This window comes from Plectropomus leopardus, chromosome 10 (assembly GCF_026936395.1).
Source record: "Plectropomus leopardus strain MGB_pleo_1.0 chromosome 10, ASM2693639v1, whole genome shotgun sequence".
Taxonomy (NCBI): Eukaryota; Metazoa; Chordata; class Actinopteri; order Perciformes; family Serranidae; genus Plectropomus; species Plectropomus leopardus.
The window spans coordinates 25,300,918-25,328,914 of NC_142185.1; the positions used below are offsets into that span (position 1 = coordinate 25,300,918).

Sequence of the window (27,997 nt, forward strand, 5' to 3'; positions counted from 1 at the left end):
GGTAGACAGTCGATCAAAAGCTCCAGTCTGGATTTTTTTGGACTGTCTGGCTCGGAGTACGGTTGTCCTCAGACGGCCCGGCACACGGGTACTAACGGCCGTGACGCAGAGGCACGTGCAGAATGAACGAGCCAGCGGCGTAACGGCAGGCTGTGAACACGTTGGTCTGCTCCAGCGATAAAAAAAAAAAACAACACATAAATGTAAAGCAAAAATATTTAAAAATAGCACATTTGAATGTTATGTCGCGGCTGTTCACGTTTGACAGCTGCTCGCGGTGGAGTGAAATAAGGTCACGCGGACAGTGAGCCAAAACACTACCTGCATTTTAGCGGCTGATTTGATTTGGGCTGATGACACGTGATCTATTAGCTTTATAGCATTAAGGAAGCAGCTGAAATTATAAGTATATTTTCTATATTTTTTTTATTTTGCACATTTTTTAAAATGTATTTTCTTGCCTATTATTATTATTTATTTTATTTTATTTTTATTATTCCTTTTATGTGTAAACCTACTTGGCAATAAACCGGGTTCTGATGCTGTTGACCCAAGTCTCGTCGTGTCCCGAAGAGCCCCCCTTATTGGTGGTTCTCTGTTGCTATGGTACCAGACATCGGATGCTGAAGTTTCATGCACGACGCCGGTGTCGGTGCAGCAGCAGGAAGTATAGTTGCAGTGATGGAGAGTTTGAGAGTGATTGATGGATGCACAAGAGAAGGAGGGAGAGGGATGGAGATCTCCGCACAACTGGACCGACTAATGAGTCTGACTCAAACAGTCACTCACAGCTGTAGTGTGTCTTTTTTTGTGTGGCAGAAATGGAAAAAAATAAAGACAGAGAGAAAGAGAAAGGAAATACAGGATCCTTTTTCTTTCCAAGACAAATGCACTGATACATTAACACATGCATGATTGATTTAAAGATCAACCCTTCCAACAAAGGTATGATCAGTGGAATGAAACATAAAAAAAGACACAATCAGAGCAGGATACTCTGGAGCTTCTTCCCAACATTGGTGGGTGATTGTTATTGGTCTAATAGTTTCAGGGAGAGACGTGTGCATATAGAGCCCAGGTTTGCTGCAGGTACAACAGGAAATGGGATCACTTTGTGTATTTTGTTGCATCCTTGTTTGTAATCCTGAGATGATCTACATGACATTTTGACAATGTGGTTTGCATGCAACCAACTGCGGGAGATTTAAAAACCCAGAGAAGCAGCTAGTGGCTAAATCACAGAAAAACAGCGTCCGTGAATGTCTGCATATTGGGAAAACAATAAGATACGGAAGCTTCTTACCCTCTGAACAGAGGACAAGATCAGCCGCTTTATAACAGGGCAGTAAACGACTGTTAATGCCATGTTGTTATTGTTTAGAAAGTGCTGCTAACATGTATGTTATATGTCACACTAGAGGCCCAAACTGTTGTGTTAAACATCATGCCTGTCATATGCCTTTTTTGCCTCTGGGATGCCAGCATGCCAGCTTAATATGTTTCTGTGTAAAAATGTAAAGGCAGCATAAAGAAGGGACTCTGTAGTGGTCCTATAGCCAGAATAAAAATAGTGAAAAAAAGCACATTCGCACACTTAAATCCGTGCAAAAATCACTATACAAGCACAGTAAACATGATTTTTGGACAGATTTGAGTGTGGGGATGTGACTTGATAACAACTCGGCTACAGCACCTTAGTCCAAGTCCAAATACCGAGTGAGCTGTGTTTTTCAAAGATATAACTAGAGTAAAAAGGGCCTAAGTGACATTTTGCAGGTGAACTCCAGGGGGGCCCCTGACACTTTGGGCCCCTGGGTCTGTGTCCTTTAGGCCCGCTCTGTAAAATGTCACTTTCATAGCTCTTAGCTGACTGCATATTTTAGCAATTTAAATAATTAAAAATAATAACACTACAATTCAGTTTTAGTCAGGCTAACCCTTTCACGGGGTCAAACAAAACAAAAAATGGGATTCATAGGCTGTTGATTTGAAGAATGTCCCAATCCACAGATGAGCTTGTAATCCCTTCAATTGAAGTATGGAAAATAACCCAAATTGGAGATTATCACCTCTTAATTGATGCTGTGTTACCTGTACCACTTCTGCTATAAGACACTAGGAATTTAAAATACATAAAGAGACCCAAGACAGTAAACTTGTCAGAAGTGAGTGACCTCTTAACCTTCATTGTTCATTAAATTACATAATCCAACACGCAAAACAGGGACGAAAATACATTTTGCATTAAAAAAAGAACTGTGAATGTTGACAACTACACTCACCATTTTTTCCAGTTTTTTTTCTAGAAACAGATAAGCCATCAAATATTGCACAGTAAAAACACATAAAAGTAAAAACATCAGAGTTTTAAAAAGAAGAGTCAGTAAAACTTCATTAGAAAAAGATGAAGACATCTTTCCCGCTTTGGAGAAAGTGTTGTATGATTGTTTTTTTTCAGCATCATCTCCAGTTTTGGCCGCATAGAAAAAAGTCTGTCGGTTAATTACTAATTCCAAAGTATTAAAAAGGATTCACATGTGAAATTGCACATATAACTGCACTAAAGTTCTGTTTCTGTCACCGTAGGACATTTGGCAAATGATCAGACTTCAAATCCATAGCACGCACGACTCCTCAGATTAATCCAATGATGAGGAAGAATGTAGTTCATCTGTGAGACGATGCTCCTTCAGAAGGCTTTGCACACAGTAAGCACCCCAGCATCCTATGAGGATGATCACGCTCAGTGGGATTTGATCCACAGCTCAGTAGGTATCAGTGCTGTCCAGTCAGCTGCATAGAGATCCAGAGTTTGTCTCCTCTAAATGAGGCTTGAAGAGCCAATGGGCGGGTTACAGTAAATCTTCTGTTTGTTAGTTTAGTTTGGCACTAATGCGTATCCACTGAAGAGCCTGTCTGGTGTACTGGACAGCGTGAGCGATGCTACTGTGAAGAGTCAATGGCCCAGACAGCGTATTCAAGTAGTTGAAGAACTCTGTAATGGAAAAAGAAGACAGTGCACTTAAAGGTACAGTGTGTTAGATTGAGGGAGATTTAGTGACGTCCAGCGGTGAGGATTGCAGAACAAATGATTTATATCAGTAAAAACACTAGATAGAGCAGTTTCATGTGAAAAATCAGTGTTTCTCCAATGCTGTTTGGCTCATTGCTAACATGCGCACAACTTTTTTCTCTCATAATTTGAGATCCAGACGTTCAGGAGGTTTTACTATTACTATTTTTCAAGTACATCTATATGGCTTATAAATAATTTAGCAAAATAAAATATAATTCAAGAGATTAATTAAATTAATAATAATAATAATAATAATAATAATAATAAAAACAAAACTTCAGCTTTGAGTATGGATTGTAATGTTAGAACAGAATATAATAATGTTTGATTTTTTTTAAAAAGGTTAAATAATAAGAAAAAAGAGAGAGGGGAAAAAAGGGGTGGATGGGGGGGTCGTGTGTGAATGTGTGTAGTGGTATGAGTGTGTGTTGCATAAGGAGATAAGATGAGTCAGGATGAAATTATGTGGCTTATGTGCCATGTAAACAGAATTTTTCATTGCGTACATTGCATGCGTCCTTGTACCTTTATTCTCCTTTGCGAGGTTGTCTGCCACCTCCCAGTACTCATAGCTGTACAGCACACTGTTGGTGATGTTCAGGTGATTTGCTGCCATCTGATGGATGCGTTGGGGAATGCTGATGTGAGAGGGGAAGGCGTTGCCCCCGTGTGAACCCCGGCTGAGGTGTTTTGCATCGGGTGAGAGTGAAGACGGGGGTCCTCCTGCACCCCTGGGAGTGAAAACAGAGCAACAGAGCGGTGTTGACCAACGAAAGTTCAGTGGGTGGAATGCAAATGAATAAAACAGAGAGCCTGTAATATAAAATCACTATCCACCTACTTCCCAGAGTCACTCCAGCAGGGTGGTGTTGAAGGCACTTTGGGAGAACTCTGTAATGACACCATAAACAAGGCTGAAAGTCAAACCAAAATGTTTACATTCAACCCAAAACGGTCCGGTTTTGTATGTAAAAGACACCTCAGACTTGTTACTTCGAGACATACCTTGAAGTAGTCGAGCAGAACTTTGGAGTATTTCAGTGCGTGGTCCTTCTTTAAACGAAACATCTGCCAGTAAAGGAGGGCAAGGCATCGGAAACTGTGGACAACACAAGCCAAGGAGACGGACCACAGATCATGCTCAAAATGCAGCTCCTACAGCGCGATGAAAGATGTGGCGTAAACAAAGGAAACGACATACGCACCACAGAACCGCCAGCTGTTTGTCTTCCTGTCTCGCCCCGGGGCCGGAGTGGCTCTTCAGCCTCATTGCGTACCTTAAGACACAAGACTGTTAACAACGGAGCTGCAGCTCATGTATGTCTGTTTGTCTCTCAAATCAAAATGACTTTTGTCTGTTTTTGCATGAATGTGTAGTTCACCTAATGAGCTCCACTGTCTCTGAGTACATGGTGTAAGGAGATTTGGCCTCCAGTGGCCCTTCTTCCATCGCTTTCCCACACTCCATGAAGGACAGAGCAGCGTCGACGTAGTTCACAGCTTTCCCCAACTTGTCCACCTGGAAATGAGACATCCAATAGAGGCAAAGACGGGAGTAAATGTGTGTTGTTGGGTTTTTTTTTTAATTTGTAGGTGAATAATAATACATATAACACAGATGACAACATGATGACATAACAGCATAATCTCACAAGCAAACAAAGAAAAAAAAGACCAATACAGAGCAAACTGAATAACATAAAAAGCATAAATAAAAATTAATAGGATCACTTCACTGACCTAGAAGAAGTGTTTAAAAATCTAATCATTGAGTTACATAATTTAAAAATGTAATTATAATCATTTTAAACATAGTTTTAAAATTATTATAAAAATAACCTTCTAAATCTACTAATTTCTTGCAATTTTGTATAACATTTCTCAATAAGTTGCTCATTGCCGTTTCCTCCATGTTTTTGACAGAAATCACACCAATATGTTCAAGGTTCAAAGCTTTAAATACTTATGAAAGGCATCTGAAAGCAGCACAAGAAAAGTGATGTCACTGCATGCTTCAAAGGGTGAAGTATGGGTGAAGATGTTTCCATGTATCGCAGCATGATGACACAAACACAAATAGACTACAGTGATAACTTGATGAGAACATGAAGTGATCCCATTTGATTTAGCTGTTTATGTTGTGCCATGCTTAGTTTCTGCTTACAGTGAGAACTGTTTGTTCCCACACCTATCCTCAAAATGACTTCCATGACCTTAAATTACCTGTGACCAGTGTTATACACACACTACCATCTAGTGGTCAAAAATGTTGTAGTCTTTAAATACAATTCATACACAACCATACATGAGAAAAATATAGACACACATGCTAAATCCTACAAGCAGAAAAGATTGAGATCACAAAACTATATTTGAGGATGCAACCTACTCATGAATAACAGCTGCCCTCTGTTTTGTGTTGGGAACACTATTTGTCTGAATCACTGAGTAACATATAGTTCAGAGATTATTTATTTCTGAAATTCTTATCAGAACCTTCTTATCAAAGTCAAGTTTTTGCTCCCTAGCTATTAACATATAATATATATGTAACAAGATTTTAAAGCACTTTGAATGTGTAAAAATGTATTTCTATGAAGTGCCACATACAGCCAAGCAACAACATTTCATAAACTACAATTTAGCATTAATATATATATTAATAAATAAATTTACAATAAGAAACTTCTTTTTTCAAGAAATTACAAAAGACATATACATGATTGGGGTGGGGGGAGAATTTTGCAGCAATACATGGATGCCAGGTACAGAGTTTTATCAAATAGAAATGATTAATATTGCAAATACAAATAAAAGGTTTTACCAGAATATCAAAATTGATTTATTTTTCAGTTAACTAAATACATTTTGCTGAAATAAAAAGGACTGTAGTGATAACATTGTTTACAGTTGAATAAAAGTAATAAATCGCAATTTTTTTATTGTGATACTTAGCATATTGCAATATGGTTAAAATCGCAGTTATACTGTATTCTGACTACAGTATTGTGATATTTTTTCATGGAAGATGGTATTTGTATCTTCCATGAAAACAAATGTGCTGTGTAAATAAAGTTCTTTGTGTGTTTGCTTTCTGAACACAACACAGGCATTCAAATGTTGCCACCTATCATCGTACTTCAGCCAAAAAGCAAATCATTGTTTTTACCAAAATGTTGGAGTATATGTTCAGTGACTGTGCAGCATCTACCTTTTGATCCACTGTTAATAATTTGTAATCAGTCAGAGATCAAGGACTCACCATTGCGTCTGCACGGTGCTTCATCCTTTTAGCTTCATGTAAGTAGTATTCAGCATGGTGTGGACTAAGATGGACAGAAAGACAGAAAAATAAGCACAGTGCAGGCGCAGTGTTTTAAGTCAAAACACACAGGTGTCTGGTGAGTCCGTATCTAGCAAAGCCGTGTCGGCTGTGCAGTGATGCTCACGTTTCATGGTTTGGCACGGTCCCCCTGTGTCCTGCAGGGCCCCAGGACTCGGACGGTGGTTGAGGCTGTTTGGACACTTTTACACATTCCACCTCCATCTTGGGCTAAGTGCAAAGGTGAAGAAAAAGAGGTGAAATAAACCCAAATACCGTGAGGAGTTGGGATGACTTAAACAAGTACTTTTTTGTATCACCTTTATCGCAGAATCTCTATTCTTGTCTCTGTTCTTGTTGAAGTGATGCTGCTCTGAAGTTTTTGTTTTAGAGGGTGGCTTAGTGGACTCGGGGCTGTCAGACAGAGGGGACAAGGGAGACAACGGCCTCTTGCTGTCCAAGTACTCTTCCAAGTACCTGCAAGTACACACGCATTGACACAAACACAGATAACATGGCGTGCAAATATTAAAACAAATATTGCATTTGTGCATACAGTGTGATTACACATGTGAGACAAAGTGGTCTTTTTTTTACCCATTGTGTGTTGTCTCGGTCACAAAGTTGCGCTCAGCTGTGTGTGACGAAGACTCTGTGTGGCCGGAGGGCTCATTAGCGTAAGAAATACTCCTCTTGCTTTCTCTGTGTGACACACCGTTCTCCAACTGCTCACAGACAAACACACATATACATGCTTTGAAGAACAAACCTGTATCAATGCATTTACAGTCATGCATTAAAGGACCAGTGTGTAAGATTCAGGAGGATTTACTGGTATCTAGTGGTGAAGATTAAAGACTGCAACCAGCTGAGATTTCTCCCTATTAGAATTCCAGGAGTTTTTACTGTGAGACATAATATCCTTTCATTTATTTGTGGCGGCCCGCCACAATTAAAAGATCTGTTGCTCCAAATAGATTTTCTATATCTGGAGCTGGACCGCTCATCAGGAGCACTATTAAAATTAGGGATCTACAGATTATTAACCTGGCCAATTATTGGAGCCGATATTTGGCATTTTGTCAATTATCTGTAGCGGAGTTATATTTAAATGATTGCCGATAAAATTAATTAATTTAAAAGTGCAAAGACAGTGTCAGCATGGGCTATTTTTATTTATTCATTTTTTAAAATTTAGATTTTCACTTGACTTTATGAAAAAAAAACAGTTGCTTGGAATTTGCTGTATATGACATTGAATGTTTGAGTTTTGATTAAGCATTTGCTTATGGTCGTTGAGTTATTCATGATTCCACAATCTTGGAGCACAGAGAGCACTCTGGGCACAGATGGAGCAGCAGGACATCAGGCGCATTGAAAGTTAAACTTAACTGTTTATTCTGCTGGGTCTAAAAGTCTGCAGTCACTTACAAACAGCTGCTCCTCTCATCCATAAATCTGATCTGACTAGCTGTGAATGGACTGACAGATCAATTATCTACTAAAAAAAATAAATAATTCAGGAGGTTTTAACCATTCCGGGCTACTGTAGAAACACGACAGTGCAACATGACAATCTCTGCATACAAGAAACCGCTTCCAATATTATATCATATTCAATTTCTGCCACTAAATCCCCCTAAATCCTCCACATTGGAGCTTTAAAACGCTGCAGATACACATAAAATCAGGAAAGAAAAGTAAATATACATGTTCTCTACCTTACGTTTCCTTTTGCCATCTTTTGTCACAGTCTCAGGGACATACAGGTGTTTCATATCCTCTCTTTTCTTGTCCTTGTTGGATGAAGAGGAGGAGGAAGAGGAGGGGTTTTTAACAGGGGAACTGGTCGTGCTGTCTGGGACCCTTTTGAGAAGACAGAGGTTTATCTGCACCACCAGATTTCTGAGCCCTCGCTGGGATGGCGCTGTAGCTTTTTCAGCTCGTCCAAACGGGACCAGGGTGTAGAGTTTCTGCCTCCCCTCGCTCTGCGGCGCCTCAGTGGCTCCTCTGGGGTGAACCGCCTTCGGCCTGTTGGCGTCAGGCCTCTCCGGGCCGTGCTGCCCTCTCTTAGGGAGTTTCTTGTGAGAGGTAGAGTCTGCTGGGACTTTGGAGATCGGAGCCTGATATTCAGATTCTGAATCTGAATTCGAAGAGAAGGAGGTGGAGGGCGAGGAGGAGGATCTGTGAGGAGTTGGGGAACATGACAGAGGAGGTGATGGATCTTGCTCTCGCTCCTCCTCACTTCTCCCTCCCTTTTTTGTCCTCCCGTGATGGTGTGAGTTGTCTTGAAGGCGGTGTCGCTCGGTGGGCAGTCTCTGTTTGGTCTGGACTGTTTGCCATTCGTGTCTGTGCTCCTGCTCCCTCCTCCTCCTGTCCTCCCCTCTTGCTGTCTCCTCTCTCCTCCTCTGCTTTTCTATCAATTCCTCCTCCTCCTCTTCCTCCTCCTCCTCCTCCTCTTCTTCCGCCGAACTATGGATCCAGGGACGTCTCAGTAGCTGCTCCTCCGCCAGCCTCCTGTCTTCCTTTCTCTCCTGTCTCCCTTGTTGTTTTTCCCGATGTCTCTCCTCTTTTCTCTCGTGTTTTCTCCCCTCTGCTTGATCTCCTCTGTGTTCCACCTCCTGCTCCCTGGACTGGGGTTTCTTCTGTGGTGTTTTTGTGTGGTTAACATGCACAGGAGCTGTGGCCTCCACAGACTTGGCCCTGTGTTTTAGGCTAGGGTTTGATTTAGGGTTAAACCCAGTGTTGGGATTAGTAGCAGCTTTAGAGTTAGATTGGGAATGACTCGAGTTGGTTTCACGACCAGTGGGAGCTGAGTTTTTTGCTCTTGTGGGGCTGTGCTGTGAGCTGGACTGAAACGAAGGCCTGGGCTTGTGTTTGGAACTGTGGTTGGGTTTGCTACTCTGGATTTGCTCAAAATGTGAAATGTGTTTAGTTTTGGGAGCTTCAGAGGGTTGTTTAGAACTTGGATGAAAGTTAGGCTTGGGTCTAGATTTGTGGTTAGCTGAGGGGACAGGGTTTAAACCAGTCTTGGGTTTGCTTTGGTCTTGGTCACGCGCGGGTCGAGTCTTGGGCCTGTGCTGATGAGCTGAAGGAGGATGAGTGCTGTTTGTAGGCTTGGTTTTAGGCAGTGGGGTAATCCATGACCTGTGTTTTTTTGTTTGCGTCAGGCTAGGTTGTGTTGTCTGAACCTCGGGGTGGTGTCGAACCCTGGAAGGAGCAGGTAGACTTGGACTGGGGCTTCTCGGAGGGTCTCTGGGTATCGGGCTCGGGCTACGGCTGGCTCTCGGGCTGCCACACGGACTGGGGCAAACACTTGGAACCGGACTGGGGATCGGGCTGCGCCTCGGGCTAGGGCTAGGACTCGGACTTGGGCAGGTGCTTGGAAATGGGCTGGGGCTGGGGCAGTAGCTGTAACCGGGGCTGGGTAACGGGCTGTTGTGGCTGTAGTTGAACTGTGGGCTGGGGATGGGACTCTGGCTCGGGCTGTACTCCTGATTGCTGTCCCAGGACCTGTCTGGAGATGGGGCTCTTTGTGTGTTGGGAGAAGGAAGGCGTCCTGGAAAGCTTTGGGAGGGATCCTGGTCACTGCTGGCAAATTTTTTGCGGGGCTTCTTCAGCCATTTATCAAGCTGCCACTGGGCTGCCGAGGGGTGATCAGTCTTAAGAAGCACAGAAGAAGAGATTAAATCATATTAATTTAAATTAATCTTTGGTAAAAGAAGCAAACACAGAGGTGGAGTAAGTCTAGATAGATCTTTTTCTTTAAGGGATAATTCACCCCAAAATAAAAATATGCGTTTTTCATCTTATCCATTGGTTTCAATTTAGATCCACAGAAGATGCATTCAAAAGCGAGAGTGATCCTGTCAAGACATGCAAATGTCCCCATGCACAAATTTGTATATCTTATGGTGTGTTCACATAGAACGTGATGTGAGCGAGAGAATTTTGCATCTTCGCGCAAGCTGAAATTTTTCAACCTTAACGATAATTTTGCATGAGGCTGTGTTGCTGATTCTCCTGAAGTTACTGAAATAAGGAATTGAATAATATAAACAATGTCGCTGCTGTCTGGACCTGAAGGGCTTGGAGATCAGTGCGCAAAGCTATAAAGTTACATGGTAAGCTCTGAAAATACAACTGTTTCATGTGTAAACTATTTTTGTTCAGTTGTTTCTTGGCAAAACTCTGAGTAATAAGTTGATCTTTTATTGTGTGAAGTAAACAACAGAGGTTGTGTGATGTGCTGCAGTGACAGTCTATTAAATAATAAAAAGCATGTCTTGGTTCGCTCTGCCTCTGGGCACAGAGCCTGTGTGTTTACATCCAGCTTTCTCATTTCACTGCTAACCACATTAGCTGTTAGCTGCCTAGTAACTCAACGCAAAAAATGTTATCGCGTTCGGTGTGAACACAGCATTAGGATGTGAAGAAATTACCTGCCCTGCTCTGATTGATTGGCTTACCCTGACAATCAAACCCTAAACTCCAACAATCCCTCTCCTCAACCACAGACAAAACCTGTCTCCACGCCCTTTAAATTTGGCACAGAATAGGTGCAAGAGTAGCATCCAGCACGCAACCTCACATTTTCCATTTGGTTCAGACTGTTCTCACAAACTGTTCACACATTTTTCTACAAAAATGCACCCAAATTTGTACATATCCCATGTAGTGTGAAAGGCTAAATTCACGTGACCAATATGCTGACGGGAGTAAACAAGAAAGCAGTTTGCCAGCAGTTTTGTAAGGAGGCAGGTTGGGGTGGATGGGTCACACATATCCGAACTTTTCCTTAGGACTTTACTTTTCCTTCACTAACCGTGTTAACTTTCAGTGGACTTTGAATCACCTTAAGGTGTGTCCTCCCCATATTTCTTTTCCTAAAGTAACTTTGCTTGCCTAAACCTAACCTCCGTAACTTTACGTTAAATATGTAGCTGCACATGAAGGACTTTTCATAGGATATCATATGGGCCTCTCTATGAGGATACATCCCTTAAGCTCTTAAATATATGCTTACATAAAATGAGTGAAGTACAAGTGTGAAAGAGCAGAATAAGGAAATGCCCAGGTAAGTTACAAGTACATAGAAATTATACTGAACCCTTTGAAACCTGGGCAAATTTGCTTGATTTCTGGGGAAGATGGCAGTAAGGAACTTATGAAGAAATTACCCAAAAATTAGCAAGAAATAAGTAAAAAAGTACAAGAAAATATCAGAAAAAAATCCCCAAATCTCGAAACCAACAAAAAAGCAAACAAATAGTCAAAGGAAATTACCTGAAGAATTGCTTTAAAACAGATGACTAACAATTATTCTACTAATTTCTTGCAACCAATTTTTTTCAGAGTTCAAAGCTTTGCAGTGAGCAAATTAGCAAGAAATGAGTAAAAAGTACAAGAAAATAAATATATAAAAAACACAACAAAAAAGAAAATAAAAAATATGCAATTAATTATAATAATATAATAATTATAAAAATATAATAATTATGTACAATATTTTTCAAATGTTTTAGCATAATTATTAATATAATTTTCCTCAACCAACTTCTCTTTTTAAAAATAATTTTCTAAATCTACTAATTCCCTGCTGTTGCTCATTGCCTTTTTCCCTGTATTTTTGAAAAACACCAATTTGCTCAGGGTTTCAAGGCATCTGAGGGCAGCACAAGAAAAGTTATATCGATCCTGGTTTCAAAGGGCTAAGTACAGAATGTGAGTAAATTCCACAACTTACACATATTTTTTATGTACTTGGTCAAAATAACAAGGTGAGCAAAGACGTTTAACTGTGTGATGAATGACACATATCGCAACAGTCTCAAACTGTAACTGAACCATTTAAACTGCACGACACTCACTGCATGTAACACATACCTCTCTGACTCATCTACTGTTAAAACAATTCAAACTCCAGAAACACGATCTGGATTACGATACATGTCTAAAAAGTATGTAAAAAATTTCCAGCTGACACTATACCCTCCTTTCTAGTCTCACAGTGCACATCTGTGCTTACAGTAGCTCAACCCCCATCCAATTATGCCAAATGACTCACTTAATGTTTGCTTAACAACTGGCTTGGTAACCAAAAAAGAGACGAACACAAGAGAAAGCAGGCGTTTCTACTTATATTAAAAAAATAACTCAAAGAGGACACTCACATCTGGAAACTTCTTTCTCTCCCTCGCGTTCTCTTTTCCTCTCGTCGCTGACCAGGAACTAAATTAAACCTCTACTCCTCAAGTCAAACAGTGACCCCCCCTTCCCCACATCCCTCGCCCTCTTTCCAGAGAAGACACTGCATCTCTTGTACCGTCTCGACTGCCCTCCCTCCTTCTTTTCTGTCCCTCCCTCTTTCTCTCACTACCTGGAACTCTGGATTCGCTGCTCCCATAACTCCAACCCCCATCTCTTCCTTTGGAGACATTTAAACAGTCCACGTAAATGAAAAACACATGGCGTGCAACCCCCCTTCGCCCCCCTCCAGCCCCAAACACACACTCAACTCCCTCGCTCCCTATAGGGGCCCAATGTAGTGCGTGTTTAGTAATACAGTCCACTACAGGGCCTTCCATTCATAAAAGAGGAGCAGGTTTCCCCTTCATTCCCCACATTGCACAAATCTCAACCCCCACAATGCCTCCAAACACCCCTCATACCTCTGCACCTTGGCACCCGTTCACTATTTATCCAAGATACCATATTTGTATTGCTGTGTGGAGTATTGGGGCAACACCTACAAAAGCACCCTATAATCAATATGCATACAGCAAAAAATGACCAATAGGGTCGTAAACAATGCCGGATTTTGGGAACACATGAACAATTTGTTTTTAAAATCATAGGGACCGAAATTCATGGATCTGGTGAAATTTAAGACAAATAATATAAGACCAAGCAATACACAAAAATGTTCTTGGAGAGAGAAGAGGGTTATAATTTAAGAGGTAAATTCAATTAGTTTGTCTTTTAATTTATCTTTTAATTTATTCTATCTTGACCGTGTTTAATTCTATTACTATTACAATTATTTCTGTGTTTACTATTATATTCTTTGATTTTATTTACTCTTATCGGTATGGGTTGTTATTGTTATTTTTGTTTTATAAATGTTGCTATGCTGGCTCTTATAGTCATGGAAATAAACCCTTCTTGCCTCTGTTTGTCAAAACAATTGGTAACTCTTTTTTTAAAAGTGCTATAAAAGTAAAGTTATTATTAATATTATTATCATTAGTGTTTTTTATGTACATAGTATATCATTTATTTATCTATTTATTATAAATGTTCAAAATAAAGTATATTCAGTTTCTATTCAATTAAAGTCAATATTCAAGTAGTCCAACTTCTCTATGTGCACTGTTGTTTTAAAGGTAACTCTAGTCGTGGATGTCAACATAAACTCGAGTCTTGGTGACTTCCACCTCCCGAGGGCTTTCCTTTTTAAGACTGAGACTGTTGACATGACACCCAGGCACTAATTCCCAAAGCTACCTCTGCCTGCCCCCCCCCCTCCTCCTCCTCCTCCTCCTCCTCCACCTCCTCCTCTCTAACCCACATGCATTCCTCATTCCTCTGTCCCTCCCCACACCTGCCGTCAACTGCCTCGAGGCCACCGCTCCCTGTAGAGAGTTCACCCCTGAGGGCGCGCAACCAGAGGAAGAGACAGAGATAAAGAGAGAAGACGCAGAGAATAAGAAGGAGGGGGCTGTGGTTCAGTTTTGGTACCTCCTTGCTGCTGCACGGTGGCTGCACGTTGGCAGGCGACGCAGGATCTGGCTGGACGTCTGGGCTTCGGCTGGGGCTCCGGGAGTGAAGGCTGCTGCTGCCCGACTCAGCCGTGGAGTCAGAGCCAGAGGAGTCTGAGCTGGAATGTCTCACTCGCCTGCCATGTGTGTGCGCTCGCTGTGCTGACAGGCTGTCAGTCAACACACACACAAACATCAGTGAGGGGTCAGCGTACGAACACGGCCCAGTGGTGCACACACACAGAGGCAGACAGATGCTGTTGTTATTTACACAATTTAACATACAAACATTCAAATTGAATTCATGATATCACATACCTGTTTCCATCCCAGGAAGCTGACTCATGAGTGGCCTTCAGGGACACAAAACAAAAGACTCATCATCCACAGCAGCGGAAAGAACAGCTCGCTTCATTCATTGTTTTACCTCTAAAGTTGCAGCAATTTACCAGTTTTTACGCTGGTATAAAAACTGGCAGTTACCATAATATGTACATTAGCTTATCAACAGTATTCATAATAAAAAAATACAACCGGACATAATTTCACCTGTATCCTCCTCAACTGCCTGTCAGACCTTTTAAACATACTTGACATGACCTGGCACCAATTACTTAGGGTTAGGGAGAATTTTGCCAAAATATTCACTTTAATATAAACCATGACTTTTGGGTGACAGCAATGCTAGTCATATTCTGTTTGTTTATTTTTGTTTTTGTTTTGTTTGTTAAGTTACCTATTATTTTGATATTTAACAATGCGATGTCAGAAAAAAATGATTAATAACATTGTACCTTTTATGTCTTTGCACCTTTAAGACTAATGAAAAATTAATTTAAGACATTTTAAGACCAATTTAGGCCTTATTTTTTAGATTGATTAATTCAATGCCTTTTAAGACTTTTTAAGGATCCACAGGGATAATCATACAGAGAGCAGGTCTTTATTGCGAAATGAACCCCGACAGGGTCATTCTGGACCCTGGCACAAAGTGAAATGGGTTCATTTCGCAATAATATCACACTAATTACACAGCTACTTTCTAAAGAAATTAATAATTTGACAAACTATATTGATACAAAAATGATTTGCTTCTGCTTCTATGATCAAAGCTGTGTCCAAAGCACCAATCTGCTTTAGAAACAACAGACTGGAGAATAATATTGTTGATCAACCAGAATCAAATTGATCGTTCAGAATCAAGTATTCATCAAAGCCATGAAATTAACATGATAACTTTGAAATTGTCACCTACCCTTTGAGTGTCATCATCATCACTGCTCAGCTTCAAGTCATCAGCAAGCATGCTGTAAGCAAAGAAATACTGTAAGAAAAATGGCAAACTGTTGTGCATTCAATCAATAGGGTTGATGAAACCATTTTTTTTAAATCTCTCACAACCAATTCTGATAGCTCACCTCAGGAAATCTGCTGATACAGAGTATGAATCTGATACCAGTGCTCTGTTTTTCACTAATCAAAAAAAAATCTGCATAAATCACTGACTGTAACTTATTGCTGTCATTATTATATACACTAACACAATGTCAGTGAATACTGTGAATTTTAATATATTCATTCATACATACATTCATCGTCTGTTACCACTTGTCCTCACAAGGGTTGTGGGAGGCTGGAGCCAATCCCAGCTGTCAATCTTTATATATATATTATATAAATAACTATAACTTATTATCATTAATAAATAATACTTATTATTATTATCATTATTATATAATTGAATTCTTATTATAATTAGAAATATTGACAAAGAAACTTTATGTAACGTGGACATCAACGGCAGTGCTAGATCTGATACAGCTTCATTGTATCACATTGATACATCAACTGTTTTCAACACTTTTAGGTCCTTGTCATCAATAACAAACACAATAATAATTTTTTCTTAAAAAAAACATGTTTCTTTACATTTCTTCCAAAATCAGTGTGCCTCTGTAAACCTCTGGAAATGTCATGAAACATAACTAAGAGACTGTATAAGACAGTATTTTTACTTCTTATCCACAGTTAGTGAAGATGTGGTACAATGTGGCTCATTTGCACCTCAGATAAAACTTTCCACATCACTTATATTTAAAAAAACAGAGATAAATCAGTGTTTAAAGCCAAGGTGTTAAAACAGTTTATATGCACTGTACTAGTCTATTGTTTTTGTATATATACTGTAGTATTATATAGTGTGTAGCTGAGCACATGCCAGCTAGATTTTAAAATATGCTCAAAATTTATATATAAAAAAAGACTTCTTCAAATGTTTTAAAAGTTACATAATGAAGTCTGTGTGATAATGTGAAACGCACAGTTGGCTTTCAACACTGAACATGTGTTACCCAGTAAAAGGAGGATGTAAAGAGGTAACAAACAGGAGCACATTGCTCTCCACTGACAGCGCTCAGGAATGCTAACTGACCTTTGACCTGACCTTTGTTATGGAGCCTGAAACACAGTGCTTGACTATTTGCGCTCACTTTCATTAACACTCCTCCCTGTGGCTCTACAGATGGCGATGATTTGTATCTAACTTTATGAAAGCTGCTGAGAGGAAAACCTGAATGATGTGTGTCATATATTATATCGTCTATATTTGATATTTGACCCTCTGTGGATCGTGTTTCCTCATTACACACTTACGATTTGTGAGGTGCCACGCAAGGGTGACGGGTCATTCGCAGCTGAACATCCCCCCGACCTCACAGAGAGAGAGAATATATTCAAAAGCAGGAAACAAACCATATTACAACAGAGAGCCACTTATAAATTATTGCACATATCAAATGACTTTGTAAATACATACTTTGCCTTTGTTGTGCAGTCGGTAGTTTTGTTTCCTTTGAAAAGAGGGAAAACAGATAGTGAGCAAAAATCTCTATTTACATGGTTGAACAATTAACTCCACAGATTTAGCATCCCAGCGTTAAAAAATTAAGGATAAAAAATTGTGCAGCTGACACAGAGATATTGGGCCTCGTGCAGCAACGTTTCTCTTAAATTTGTCTATATTTTCTCTTCATTTTCTGGTTAGAGAAAAAATAAGAGAACTCAACTCCAGAGGCACCAAACACTCTTAATCACACAAATCTGCTCTGACCCAGGTGTGCTCAATGATGAATCCCACTTGATCATATGTCACAGATTAGCACATGAAACGCCCCCTAAATACTATATGACGACAGGTTTGTGCAAAGACTCTGACACGCAGCTGAGACTGGACACACGACACCAACAAAACCTGCAAGAAGAACTTCTGAAGTAGTGAAACCGATGTAGGCCTACTGTTAAATAAACTTCAATGCATTTTCCTGAAATCACATTTAATTTAAGTATTAAAAGTAAAAGTGCACATGCAAAAAAGGTTTAAATAAATCTTAGAAATCCAAATAATTAAAATAATTAAAAGAAAAAGCAACAAAGCAGCAATTCCTCATACAAACAAGGAAGTAATGTAATAAATTTACAAAAATCATGTCTGCTTTTTCAAAAGTATATGTATTTAATAAAACAAGCCTGTTAAAGGTATACAATGCAGGATTGCTGGTTGCTGTTTGTAAACACTCTCGCCAGCAAAAGTGAAAGTAACACCAAATCCCAGATATACTCTCGTTTGACATTTCGCCTCACTATGCATTGCATTCTTCTCAGATCCATGTCTCCTGGATATCTGCTGCCTACAGTCAGACACCTGGTCTCTACCTTTCTACAAAGCCTGGACCTCACCTGAGCACTGTGGGGGCACATGCCCATAAACATCCCAAACCCAGAAAATAAGAAAACACAGGCAGAGGGCAGAGTTCTACACTACTCTGTACAGCGTGCACACTTATAATAGGTCATAAGAGATTATTGTGAGGGATTACCTTTGTATGAGTCAGTATTTTTTAAGAAAATCCTAGTATATCTTAAGAAAGGTGCAGCTGACCTTAATCATAAAAAAGTAGTGCCGGCATTGCATTGTCATTTAGCATGCTGCATGTTTTTGTGCCATATTTCTTTTGTATGTTCTCCTAAAAATTGTTTGGATGCTTACGGACGGGTTCAAACAAAGTGGATCTGGGGAAATAAATATTAACCTACAGAGAGTGAAAAGCATTAATGTTGGCTGATTCAGGAAATTAATGGAAATAGTTTGATTTGTGGCATACTTTTTGATTAATAAACTTTTTAACCTTTGGGCTTGGGGGGAAGATATCAAGTATTTTCAGGTCAAAAGGCTCAAGTCTAAGTGAAGTCACAAGTTGATGATCTTTAAGTTGAGTTGCAAGTCTTTCTTAATTTTGCCAAGTCGATGCTAAAGTCATCAAATTTGTGACTCCAGTCTGACTCAAGTCCAAGTCATGTGACACCAGTCCAAACCTCTGGTACTCCACAAGATCTATAAGCAGACTTTAATAAGTAAAACTATTGGAGTTTCCCTTTAATTATTCAGGACGATAAAAACACAACACACACACATGCATACCTTAGGGGTGTAGAGGATTCGCTGGGCCTGGTCACCCCTTAAGGCTTGCTGGGACGGCCAGGACTGAGTCATGTCCTATGCAATAGAAGGGAGGTCAAAGGTCAATTGTGAGACGCCACTGTGAGTGATGGTCTTCACATGCAGAAACTCCACACATCCTAAATCTGCCACTCCAACTTTCTTCATTTTTCTTTCATTTAGGAGCAACTCATGTCTCCTGTTTCCACACATACAGGCTGAGAGCCTCATCTGACAGCCGACTGCTGTTACCAGCACTGTTCCTCCCCACCAGGGGGAGCGTGACCGGCTATAAATACAGGCTCAGAGAAAAAACGATCCATAATGAACATAATTACATAATTCGAATTATGTTACAGAAATATATAGTTTTTTAAGCACTTTTCTCCAGGTCTCGTTTGTTATTTTTACTGTCTTTAAAACTTTTAAACTAATTTTCAGGTAATTTTCTTGTTTGATAATTTTCTGGTCATCACTTCTTTCGTTGTTCATTGCGTTCTTCCCATGTTTTGAAAGAAATCAAAGCAAATTTGCTCAGGTTTCAAAGGGTTAAAAATAATGTGAATCAATTCCACAGTATGGGTTGAAAATGTGATCATACAAACCTCAAAGAGGCATGATTTTTCATTCCAAGAGGACAGATCTGAGTGCCACTAGACTGATGCATTTATTCGCTTTTCAAAAGGTGGAAATCTCTGAGGTGTGCAGTCAGTGAACCAGAACTCAACAACGCTCATCAAAACATTTGTTGGTTGTAAGGCGGCTCAGGGGAAATGAACGTAAAAGACTTCAGCTGGCTCGTGCCACAACAAGTCATCATCAGTACCCAGAGCAACAGCGGGTTACAATATCCAACTGAAGAACACACATTGACGTGGAAATTACAAATCACTTTGCAGCATTTAATTGTTTTGGGAGGAACTTGGAAGCCATCACCCCAGAAAGAAATCCTAACACAGTATCTCCACAGCTGACTTTCAGCCTGCAGGTCCTTTGTGTTTGTGTTTATACACTACAGATCACTGATAGAACTGCAATGACTCATCAACTTAAATAGGTGACGTTTAAACGGAAAATTATTCAAAGACAAATCTTTGGACTGATTATTTTTCCTATTTATAAAAGAAATGAACATTTGCTGGCTGCAGTCTCTTGAATGAGAATATTTGCTTGCTTTTATTCATTTCTTATCAATTTTAAAGAAGAGAAAAATAGAAAGAAAAAAATGCAACTTTAAGACATGAATTCATGCTAAATTAACCCTTTGAAACCTGTATCGACATCAGTTTTCTTGTGCTGCATTGAGACACGTTTTGATAGGATTTAAACCTTTGAAACTGGAGCACATGGAAAAAAGGCAATGAGCAACTTGGTAAGAAATGTGCCACAAATTGCAAGAAAGAAAAGAAGATCTGAAAAAAGAAAAGACAGAGAGAAAAAAATATTAGAAAATTAACACAAAGGAAAAAGTAAAAGTAATTTTGAACAGGGAGAAGGACACCATAGGAAAGATAGTCAAGATGCATGAGGATCAGATGAGGCATAGAGAGGTAAGAGAGTATTCACAGAGGAAATAATAGGCTGCTATCTTTTGTAGAAACTGACAGATGAACCTTTGACCAACTGACCGGTGCAAGAGGTACTCCAAAGCTATCAAGGGACTGCGTTCAAGAATGATATCAAGGACTTTACTTAATGGATTAAAGAAACCAAATCTCTGCTAATTTTGGACAAAAAATAATATATGAGTATAAATGGCTGGTAATAAGCCACACCCATCCCATATATTATTAGTACCTGGAAATAAGCTGCTTAGCCTAGCTTTCACCTCAAATAAAGTTATTCAAATTTTGGATGCATTATACAATTATAGTAAAATTTACTTTAAAAATGGACACAAGAATGTAACCACCCTGCAAATGTTGATGGTATTTTACCTCTAGGTGGTGCAACATGTTATATCTTTATGAACATAACTTTCTCGTCTTGAGTCTCTCTTTTCTTCATATCTCACCCCATAACAAATCTATAATAGCCTATTCACAATTAGTTATTCTACAGAGATCATGTGTGCCATCTCCCAGTCAGTATGACTGTTTATTACTTTGTGATATCATTGCAGATTAAATCCTGGTGTGATATGAAATTAAAAAGACAGAAAGGATAATGTAGAGGTGTGCGTTCTCTGAGCGCTTCTATGTTAACAACAGATAACAGTATTTACTAAAACATGCTCAATTAAAAATAACAAATTATCCAAGGGTAATTATTTCGGATTTGAAATAGATGCGGTGCATGCTCACAGCTCAGTGACAGCACGTGTTGCTGCTCACCCTGATGGAAGACTGAGGTGATGATTACACATGATTATACACCTGGACTATTATGAAAATTGACCCTGTTTCTTATTTGTTCTCACTGCACAGCGCTCAAGAGGAAACCAGCCACATGGAGAGAGCTCTGCATCCACAGAGCACTGTCTTTGCTGCCGCTCTGATTATAATCTCTGCTGATTAGATTGCCTGCAGTCACACTCAGACAACCCAGGCCTCGTGGATGCTGACAAAACGGCCTGATTTTGTACCGTTCATTTACCATGTTAGCATGATCTGGCTCCTCAGCTGGGTCATAATTTGGTAGCATGGGGGTTCAGGGTGTAAAGTACGTGTGTGATGATCACTGTTTGAGTGATGGAGAAGATTGACTGCTAAACCTCTGGAAAAAGTCATGTTTTATCAACTTAGATGTATGTGTGCGTGTGTGTGTGTGTTGAATGCAGATTAGGATGTGTGGTAATGGACACTTAACTCAACCGTAGCTGTTGGGGTCTAAAGGAATAGTCTATCATCTTGAAAAACATGCTTAGATCAACACCACTTTCTAAACTAGGGCTGTGCGATACATGACAAAATATATCATCTGACAATGAAAGAAAACAAAACGCCTATCGTTTTAAAGTCATATCACCCGGCCCTACACTACACATGAAGCTACAGCGTGGCTTTAGCCACCGCAATGTCACCCTTTGATATACAGACATCCGTTTAGAAGCCTCAAAATTGGGCGTTTTGGCTGCCACCATTTTCGTCTTTGGGTGCCGGATGTGACTGCTTTAAACACATGCACTTAATATCATGCGATGACTTGAACCACAATGCCACAATTAAACCTGATGCTGCCATTTATTTATGGATGTGTAAGACACACTTCACATTATCATTATCATTACCATTGAACTCCAAAAGGAGTCTGCTAGAAAAATGATCCCAGTTTCATTCTCTCTAATCCAAGATGCTCATGAGATGACACATTTTTATGACCTGGCAGGTGATTCAAAAGCTTTTCTTCCTCCTCTTCCCTCTACAGAAAACCCCGGAGGGCAAATGTTTCCTCTCGCTGATCATCCTTTTACTTCATTATCTCTCCTCCTTCAGTCACCAAGGACACAGCACCAGCCCGTACCCCTTTCCTCCTCCAACAACAACAAGGTCTCCCAGGTGGAAAACATTATGTGTTGCTATCTTCCTCCCACCCCGTGTTCTGTATCTCTATTTTCCTCCTCCTCCTCCACTCCTCCTATCTGCCCCACGCTGGTGACAGGACGCAGGGAGCAGAGATCCTCTGCGTTGTACAACCACCATAACAGAAGAAAGCGGTAGAAACCTCATGGCCACTGACCACAGTCTCAGATATCTGTGAGATAAGAGCTGAAAAGACTGGCCAATTAATTGATTACTTGATCGATTAGAAATCTACAACTTTCGGGGTGTGCAGTAGCTCAGCTGGTGGGGCTCGTAGGTTCGATTCCAGCCTTGGCCCTTTGCTGCATGTCATTCCCTCTCACTCCCCCTTTCACTTTTAAGCTGCCCTGTCAATAAAAGCAAAAAGCCCTGAAAAAATAAAAAAATAAATCTGCAACTATCTATTAATATTTTAATTACGTTTTTTAAAGCAAAATACCAAACATTCTCATGTTGCTGCTTCTCAGAGTTTAAGATGTGAGGATTTCCAGCTTTACTAAGTGTTATAGCATCTCCAATCTTTAGATCTGTTGTTTTTCTGTCATCTGTGATGACTTTGCCTCAGTTTTTCACTTTGATTACATTTTTTTTTTACATTATTTTTTATCTCTGGTGCTTATATTTTTTCTGTTCTTTTAACTTTTATTGATTAATTTTTATTTTTTATGACATTTTATTTCTTGAAATAAACATAGGATAAAGAGGAGGTGCTTTATTTAATGTTTCAATTTTGCTGTATGAAGCACATATTCATATGAAAGGTGCTCTCTAAATAAAAGTTGAGTTAATATTATTTGCATTCAGAGATTTGGATTCAGAGAACCTTAAATGCATATTTTTTTACTACATTTTGACATTTTATCAGTAAACAGCTATTTGAATGATTAAAATGATCAACAGATCCTTAGTTGCAGCCCTTTGTCTTATGTGCAGCTAGTGTTTTCTCCTCTGAGCAAAGATCTGCTTTCATTATTCCTCATCTGCTGTCTGCTGTTCATTATTATACATTATCTGCTGTCCACCCTATGGCTGTTCAACCTGATATAATAAAACTAAAATTATTTAAAAAGCATAGAGGAGATATCACCCATAATTTGACTTGATTCACTGAATGAAGGATGAATCTGAATTACTGCACATGTTCAAAACCCAATTAATGCACGGGGGTTACCACCAACACTTTTAACAATAAAAAACGTACCATTAAAGTCAAGAAATTAAGTTATAGTTATTTGTTACCTCAAGAATGTCTTTGGCACTACTGTTGTGTTGGCTTCTTGTTACCTGTGTAAATAGAAGAAAGGAGGCGATGGTAAATGAGGAAGAAGCCACAGGAAGCTAAAACTGATAGAGGGGTGTATCAGAGATAACATGTTGACACAAGTCTAGTAAGTAGCACATGAAGAAAGAACTTTAGGGGCACACAGACTATATTTAAGCATAAATACAGTAAATACATAAATTACATTAAGCTCAGAGTGTGTCTAAAATTCACTCTTATGCAAGTTCAACAGCAAATACAGCCATGCACATGTACTCACACACACAGTTCGTGGAGTCATTCATTTCTGTCACCAGCCATTGCTCAAGATGTGAACTTTCAGTCTCCTTTGCCAAGATAGCATACACACACACACACACACACACACACCCCCTAAAAAAAAGAACTGTCTAAACTCTGCTTCCCGCCTTTTTGCTGCAACATTCACAACTCGGCGTCACACTTTACTGCAAACCTTACAGTCTCTCACGCTCACACACACACATGCACAGCAATTGTGAGACTAGAGAGAAGGTTGAAAGCGTGTTGATGACTCATATCACAGAAATCACAGCTGCAGATGATCAGACGGATGTTGATTCTGTTGCAAGCAACTTTCTGTTTCCATCCGCGTTAGGCAACCCTGCTCTCCCTCCCCCAACGTTTCTCCTCCTCTTCACAACTCAGCTCACAATTCAAATTCACCTCGTTGGCACGAAAGCCAAGACTGCATTGCTCAAACATTAAGATAAAGGAGAAATACTTTATATCACTGTGTTCACCTATGTGTAGGTGCTTTCTGTGAAAGTGTGTGTTATTGTGACTGAACAGATGATCCTCCTGCACAAATTAGCACCAAAACATATTGTTTCCTTTGGTTCCTCATTCATAAAAGTCTCATTATGTCTGCAAGGTTTGGTTTTTGTGTGACTTTTTCATCATTTTCATTTAGGCGATTTGCTACTTTCTCCTATGACCCACTCTGTCTTCTGTGCCATCTGTGCAGCATAAGTATGCACAGTAGAAAATGTGTGTAGTGCAGTGTGCATGCGTGTGTGTGTGTGTGTGAAACTGTCTCTTCTTGCATGCATGACTCACTAAGGTCAGTGTCTGAGTGGCTGGACTCTCAGCCTGCGGAGGAAAAACAGCGTGTGTGAAAAACTGTCTGATTATTACAGCCACAAGGCAGTTATGGGGCCGTGGGCATTAAATGAAAAACACAAACACAGACAGCCAGTATTTTGCCTCCCTGTGGCTGTGCACAAGCAAAAAGCCTGGCCTGCTTCCTCAGTTTACACTCACATGTCCATTAGTGTAGATATTATTATGTGGATGTGTTTCACGCATCCATTGCCACTATAGCACCACAGGCTACAGCTCTGGTGCAATACCCTGATGAGTGGACTCCCCAGAGGCCAAACAAACCACAAACCATCATAACACCTGCTACGGGCAGCATGCAATCTAAATAGACTACTAACCACCTGTTACATTCTTAAAGTATCAGCAATTACTGAAGTCATTTTCAGCTTCAATTCAGTGCTTCCATATGTATTGAAAAAAAAAAATTCTAAAAAATCCCCATATTTTTAACCTTTTGAAACCTGAGAAATTGGCTTGATTTGTTTCAAAAACGTGGAAAGAAGGCAACAAGCAACTTAGGAAGAAATTACCCCCAAAATAGCACAAAACTAGTAAAATAAAAATAAATAAACATGAAGATTACCTGTAAATTAACAAAATAAAAAAGGACAAGAAACTTTTTAAAAGCCAAGAAAATTGCCTATAAATATGGAAAAAAAGAAATAACAAAAAAATAAGCTGAGAAAATAATGAAAAAAATAAACAGAGGAAATAAAAACTAAGTCTTTCACATAATTTTAAAAACATAATTAAGATAATTATAAATACATTTGTATGGAAACTTTCCCCTAGCTTTAAAAAAACAATATTTTCTATTTGAAGGCCATTTCTTGCCAAGTCACCAACTTTTTCCCATGATTTCCAAAGAATTTAAACCTTTTTTTTTGTTTTTACAGGGATCAAAGATTTGAATATCTATAAAGGGCATCTGAGCCCAGCACAAGAAAACGGATGTCAATTCAGGTTTCGAAGGGTTAATCTGCAAACAATCTCTATGAAGATAGGAGCACAAAATGCAAAACTCTGCAGAAATGATCCCTTCATTTTATATCAGTATTCAGTAATGTTTACAAAAAAAAAACCCCGCCAGGTTCTTCACGTGTAAATTTGCGACTTTAACCATGCATCTTGTGCTAAAATATTCAAAGAAAGAAACAGGATGTAATATACAGTCCATGTACTCTCTCACCTGAGAATATGCGCATCTGAGTAGAAAACACACAACGGAAAGTTTCCCTTTGCCACCGAGAGCAGTAGGCATGGTTCCTGGTTGATCAGTGCTCTCCCCCGGTGTCCATGCCAGTGAGGACCCGCGTTCGGAGCAGCGGATGCGGTGCCCTCTCCTCTTCACCGCCGGAGAGAGTGTGTGTGTCACCGGGGGAGACAGGGGGCGATGTAGGCGGGCCAGTAACGTCAGAGATGACACACACCCAGCTCACGAAGGTACATCACGACTCACAGCGGCCCCGTGGATGATCATCACCGGCGCTGTCTGCTTTTTAAAGGCGCAACTAGGATGTCAGAGCTGCTCAGTGAACCGGCGAGACGGGACACTGGTTGATGGAGTAAGTTTTACTACGTGAGTTTAATTTAACGGCTAAACGGGCGACGCTATGATTTATGAAAGACTTCAAACTAAATTAATTGATTTTTTTGCCACTTGGGGGCAACTAAAAAGCTGTAAACACAATATGTGACATACTAGAACCTTAAAATAATAATAATGATGTATAATCTTTGTTCATATAGCACTGTTTAAACCTAACTAGCATAAGTGCTAAGTGCCTCGGCTAAAGTTAGCTAAAGTTGTTACGGTTGACATGTTAGCAAACAGACCTTGAACATATTTGATATTTTTGGTCACTTTGGGACAACTCAACAAGCTGTAAACACACTTTGACTTACTATCACTTACTAATAATACTTAATTAATTAATAATCTTTATTTATGTAGCAACTTTTAAAACAACGTTCACGGTGCCAAAGTGCCTATAACGCCTATAATGTCAGCTAACGGTAGCTAAAGTTGTTATGGCTAACGTGTTAGCAAACAATTGTCCACACTTTTAGGAGAAACTAAACATTTTTTTAAAATATTTTTGGCCACTTCAGGGCAACTCAACAAACTGTTAACACAAAATTTTGCATACTATCACCTTAAAATAGGGGCGCCTGGTGGCTTAGTGGATAGAGCAGCGCCTCATGCCTCATATACAGAGGTTGTATCCGCCCTGCAGGATAGATTCCGGGTTAGATTCCGGGATAGTCGCGGGTTAGATTCCGGCCTCGGCCCTTTGCTGTAGTCGCCCCCTCTCTTTCCCCCTTCACTCTTCTCAAACTGTCCCGTCTTTTAAAGGCAATAAAAGCCCCCCCCCCAAAAAAATAATTTAAATACTATCAACTTATAATAATAATAATAAATTAACTAATTACTTAATTACTCAATTAATTAATTAATTAATTAATAATCTTTATTTATATAGAAACTTATAAAACAAAGTTAATGGACAAAGTGCCTCCAAAGCCTAAAACGTCAGCTAATGGTAGCTAAAGTTGATATGGCTAAGGTGTTAGCAAACAATTGCCCACACTTTTAGGAGACACTGAAATTTTTGATATGTTGGGGGCAACTCAACAAGCTGTAAACACTATATTTGGCATACTATCACCTTAAAATAATAATTAATTGATTCATTAATTAATTATCTTTATTTATATAGCAACTTTTAAAACAAAGTTAAGGGACAAAGTGCCCACAATGCCTAAAATGTCAGCTAGTAATACTATCACCTTAAAATAATAATAATTATTAAAATATATTAACTTTGTTGATATAGCACTGTTTAAAACAAAGCAAAGTTAACATACATGCTAAGTGCCTCAGCTAAAGTTAGCTAAAGTTGTTATGGCTTATACAGTAGTAATCAGCTGCCCACACTTTAAACTAGTTGATATTTTTGTTCACTTGGGGTTAACTCAACAAGCTGTAAACACTATATTTGACATACTATCACCTTAAAATAATAATTAATTGATTAATAAAGTAATTATCTTTATTTATATAGCAACTTTTAAAACAACGTTAACGGACAAAGTGCCCAAAGCGCCTATAATGTCAGCTAACGGCAGCTAAAGTTGTTATGGCTAACAGGTTAGCAAACAATTGTCCACGCTTTAAGAAGACACTGAACATTTTTGAAATTTTTGCCACTGGGGGGCAACTAAACAAGCTGTAAACACAATATCTGACATACTATCACCTTAAAATAATAATTATTATTAAAATATATTAACTTTGTTGATATAGCACTGTTTAAAACAAAGCAAAGTTAACATACATGCTAAGTGCCTCAGCGAAAGTTAGCTAAAGTTGTTATGGCTTATACAGTATTTGACATACCATCACATAATAAATTTGC

The 27,997-nt window shown here is 39.4% G+C and overlaps 2 protein-coding genes across 5 annotated transcripts in view; one reads left to right on the forward strand and one right to left on the reverse strand.

Annotated features, from left to right (window-relative positions):
- Positions 1-2,156: 2,156 nt before the first annotated feature.
- aff3 (ALF transcription elongation factor 3) lies at positions 2,157-26,889 on the reverse strand. Of its 4 annotated transcripts, XM_042494082.2 has the most exons (20): positions 26,735-26,889; positions 25,768-26,070; positions 23,414-23,458; positions 18,636-18,710; positions 16,974-17,007; positions 16,811-16,868; positions 15,414-15,465; positions 14,477-14,511; positions 14,139-14,328; positions 8,120-10,060; positions 6,996-7,123; positions 6,719-6,875; positions 6,526-6,629; positions 6,339-6,402; positions 4,459-4,595; positions 4,282-4,353; positions 4,082-4,175; positions 3,918-3,967; positions 3,602-3,807; positions 2,157-2,995 (listed from the first exon to the last, which is right to left on the reverse strand). In XM_042494082.2, the coding sequence occupies exons 2-20, from the start codon at positions 25,837-25,839 to the stop codon at positions 2,874-2,876; spliced, it is 3,636 nt and encodes a 1,211-aa protein (XP_042350016.2). In that variant the 5' UTR covers positions 25,840-26,070; positions 26,735-26,889; the 3' UTR covers positions 2,157-2,873. The 4 variants fall into 4 exon arrangements, with proteins under 4 accessions (XP_042350016.2, XP_087939505.1, XP_087939504.1 ...); XM_088083379.1 differs by lacking the exons at positions 25,768-26,070; positions 26,735-26,889 and adding an exon at positions 23,716-23,989; XM_088083378.1 differs by lacking the exon at positions 23,414-23,458 and having other exon boundaries at positions 25,768-26,889.
- The window catches only part of arhgef7a (Rho guanine nucleotide exchange factor 7a), a 39,656-nt gene continuing 37,676 nt past the window's right edge, over positions 26,018-27,997 (forward strand). Inside the window, exon 1 of the mRNA XM_042494083.2 lies at positions 26,018-26,143. The gene's annotated coding sequence lies outside the window, so the exon portion shown is untranslated. The remainder of the gene's footprint in view (positions 26,144-27,997) is intronic.

Bases quoted from the DNA above. Each gene is read 5' to 3' on its own strand.
- aff3 (XM_042494082.2), bottom strand. From the start codon at position 25,839: ATGCCTACTGCTCTCGGTGGCAAAGGGAAACTTTCCGTTGTGTGTTTT. The intron at 18,711-23,413 runs GTAACAAATAAC...TCTATTGCATAG, and splicing joins GTGCCAAAGACATTCTTGAG to GACATGACTCAGTCCTGGCC. The intron at 16,869-16,973 runs GTATGTATTTAC...TCTCTCTGTGAG, and splicing joins GACTGCACAACAAAGGCAAA to GTCGGGGGGATGTTCAGCTG.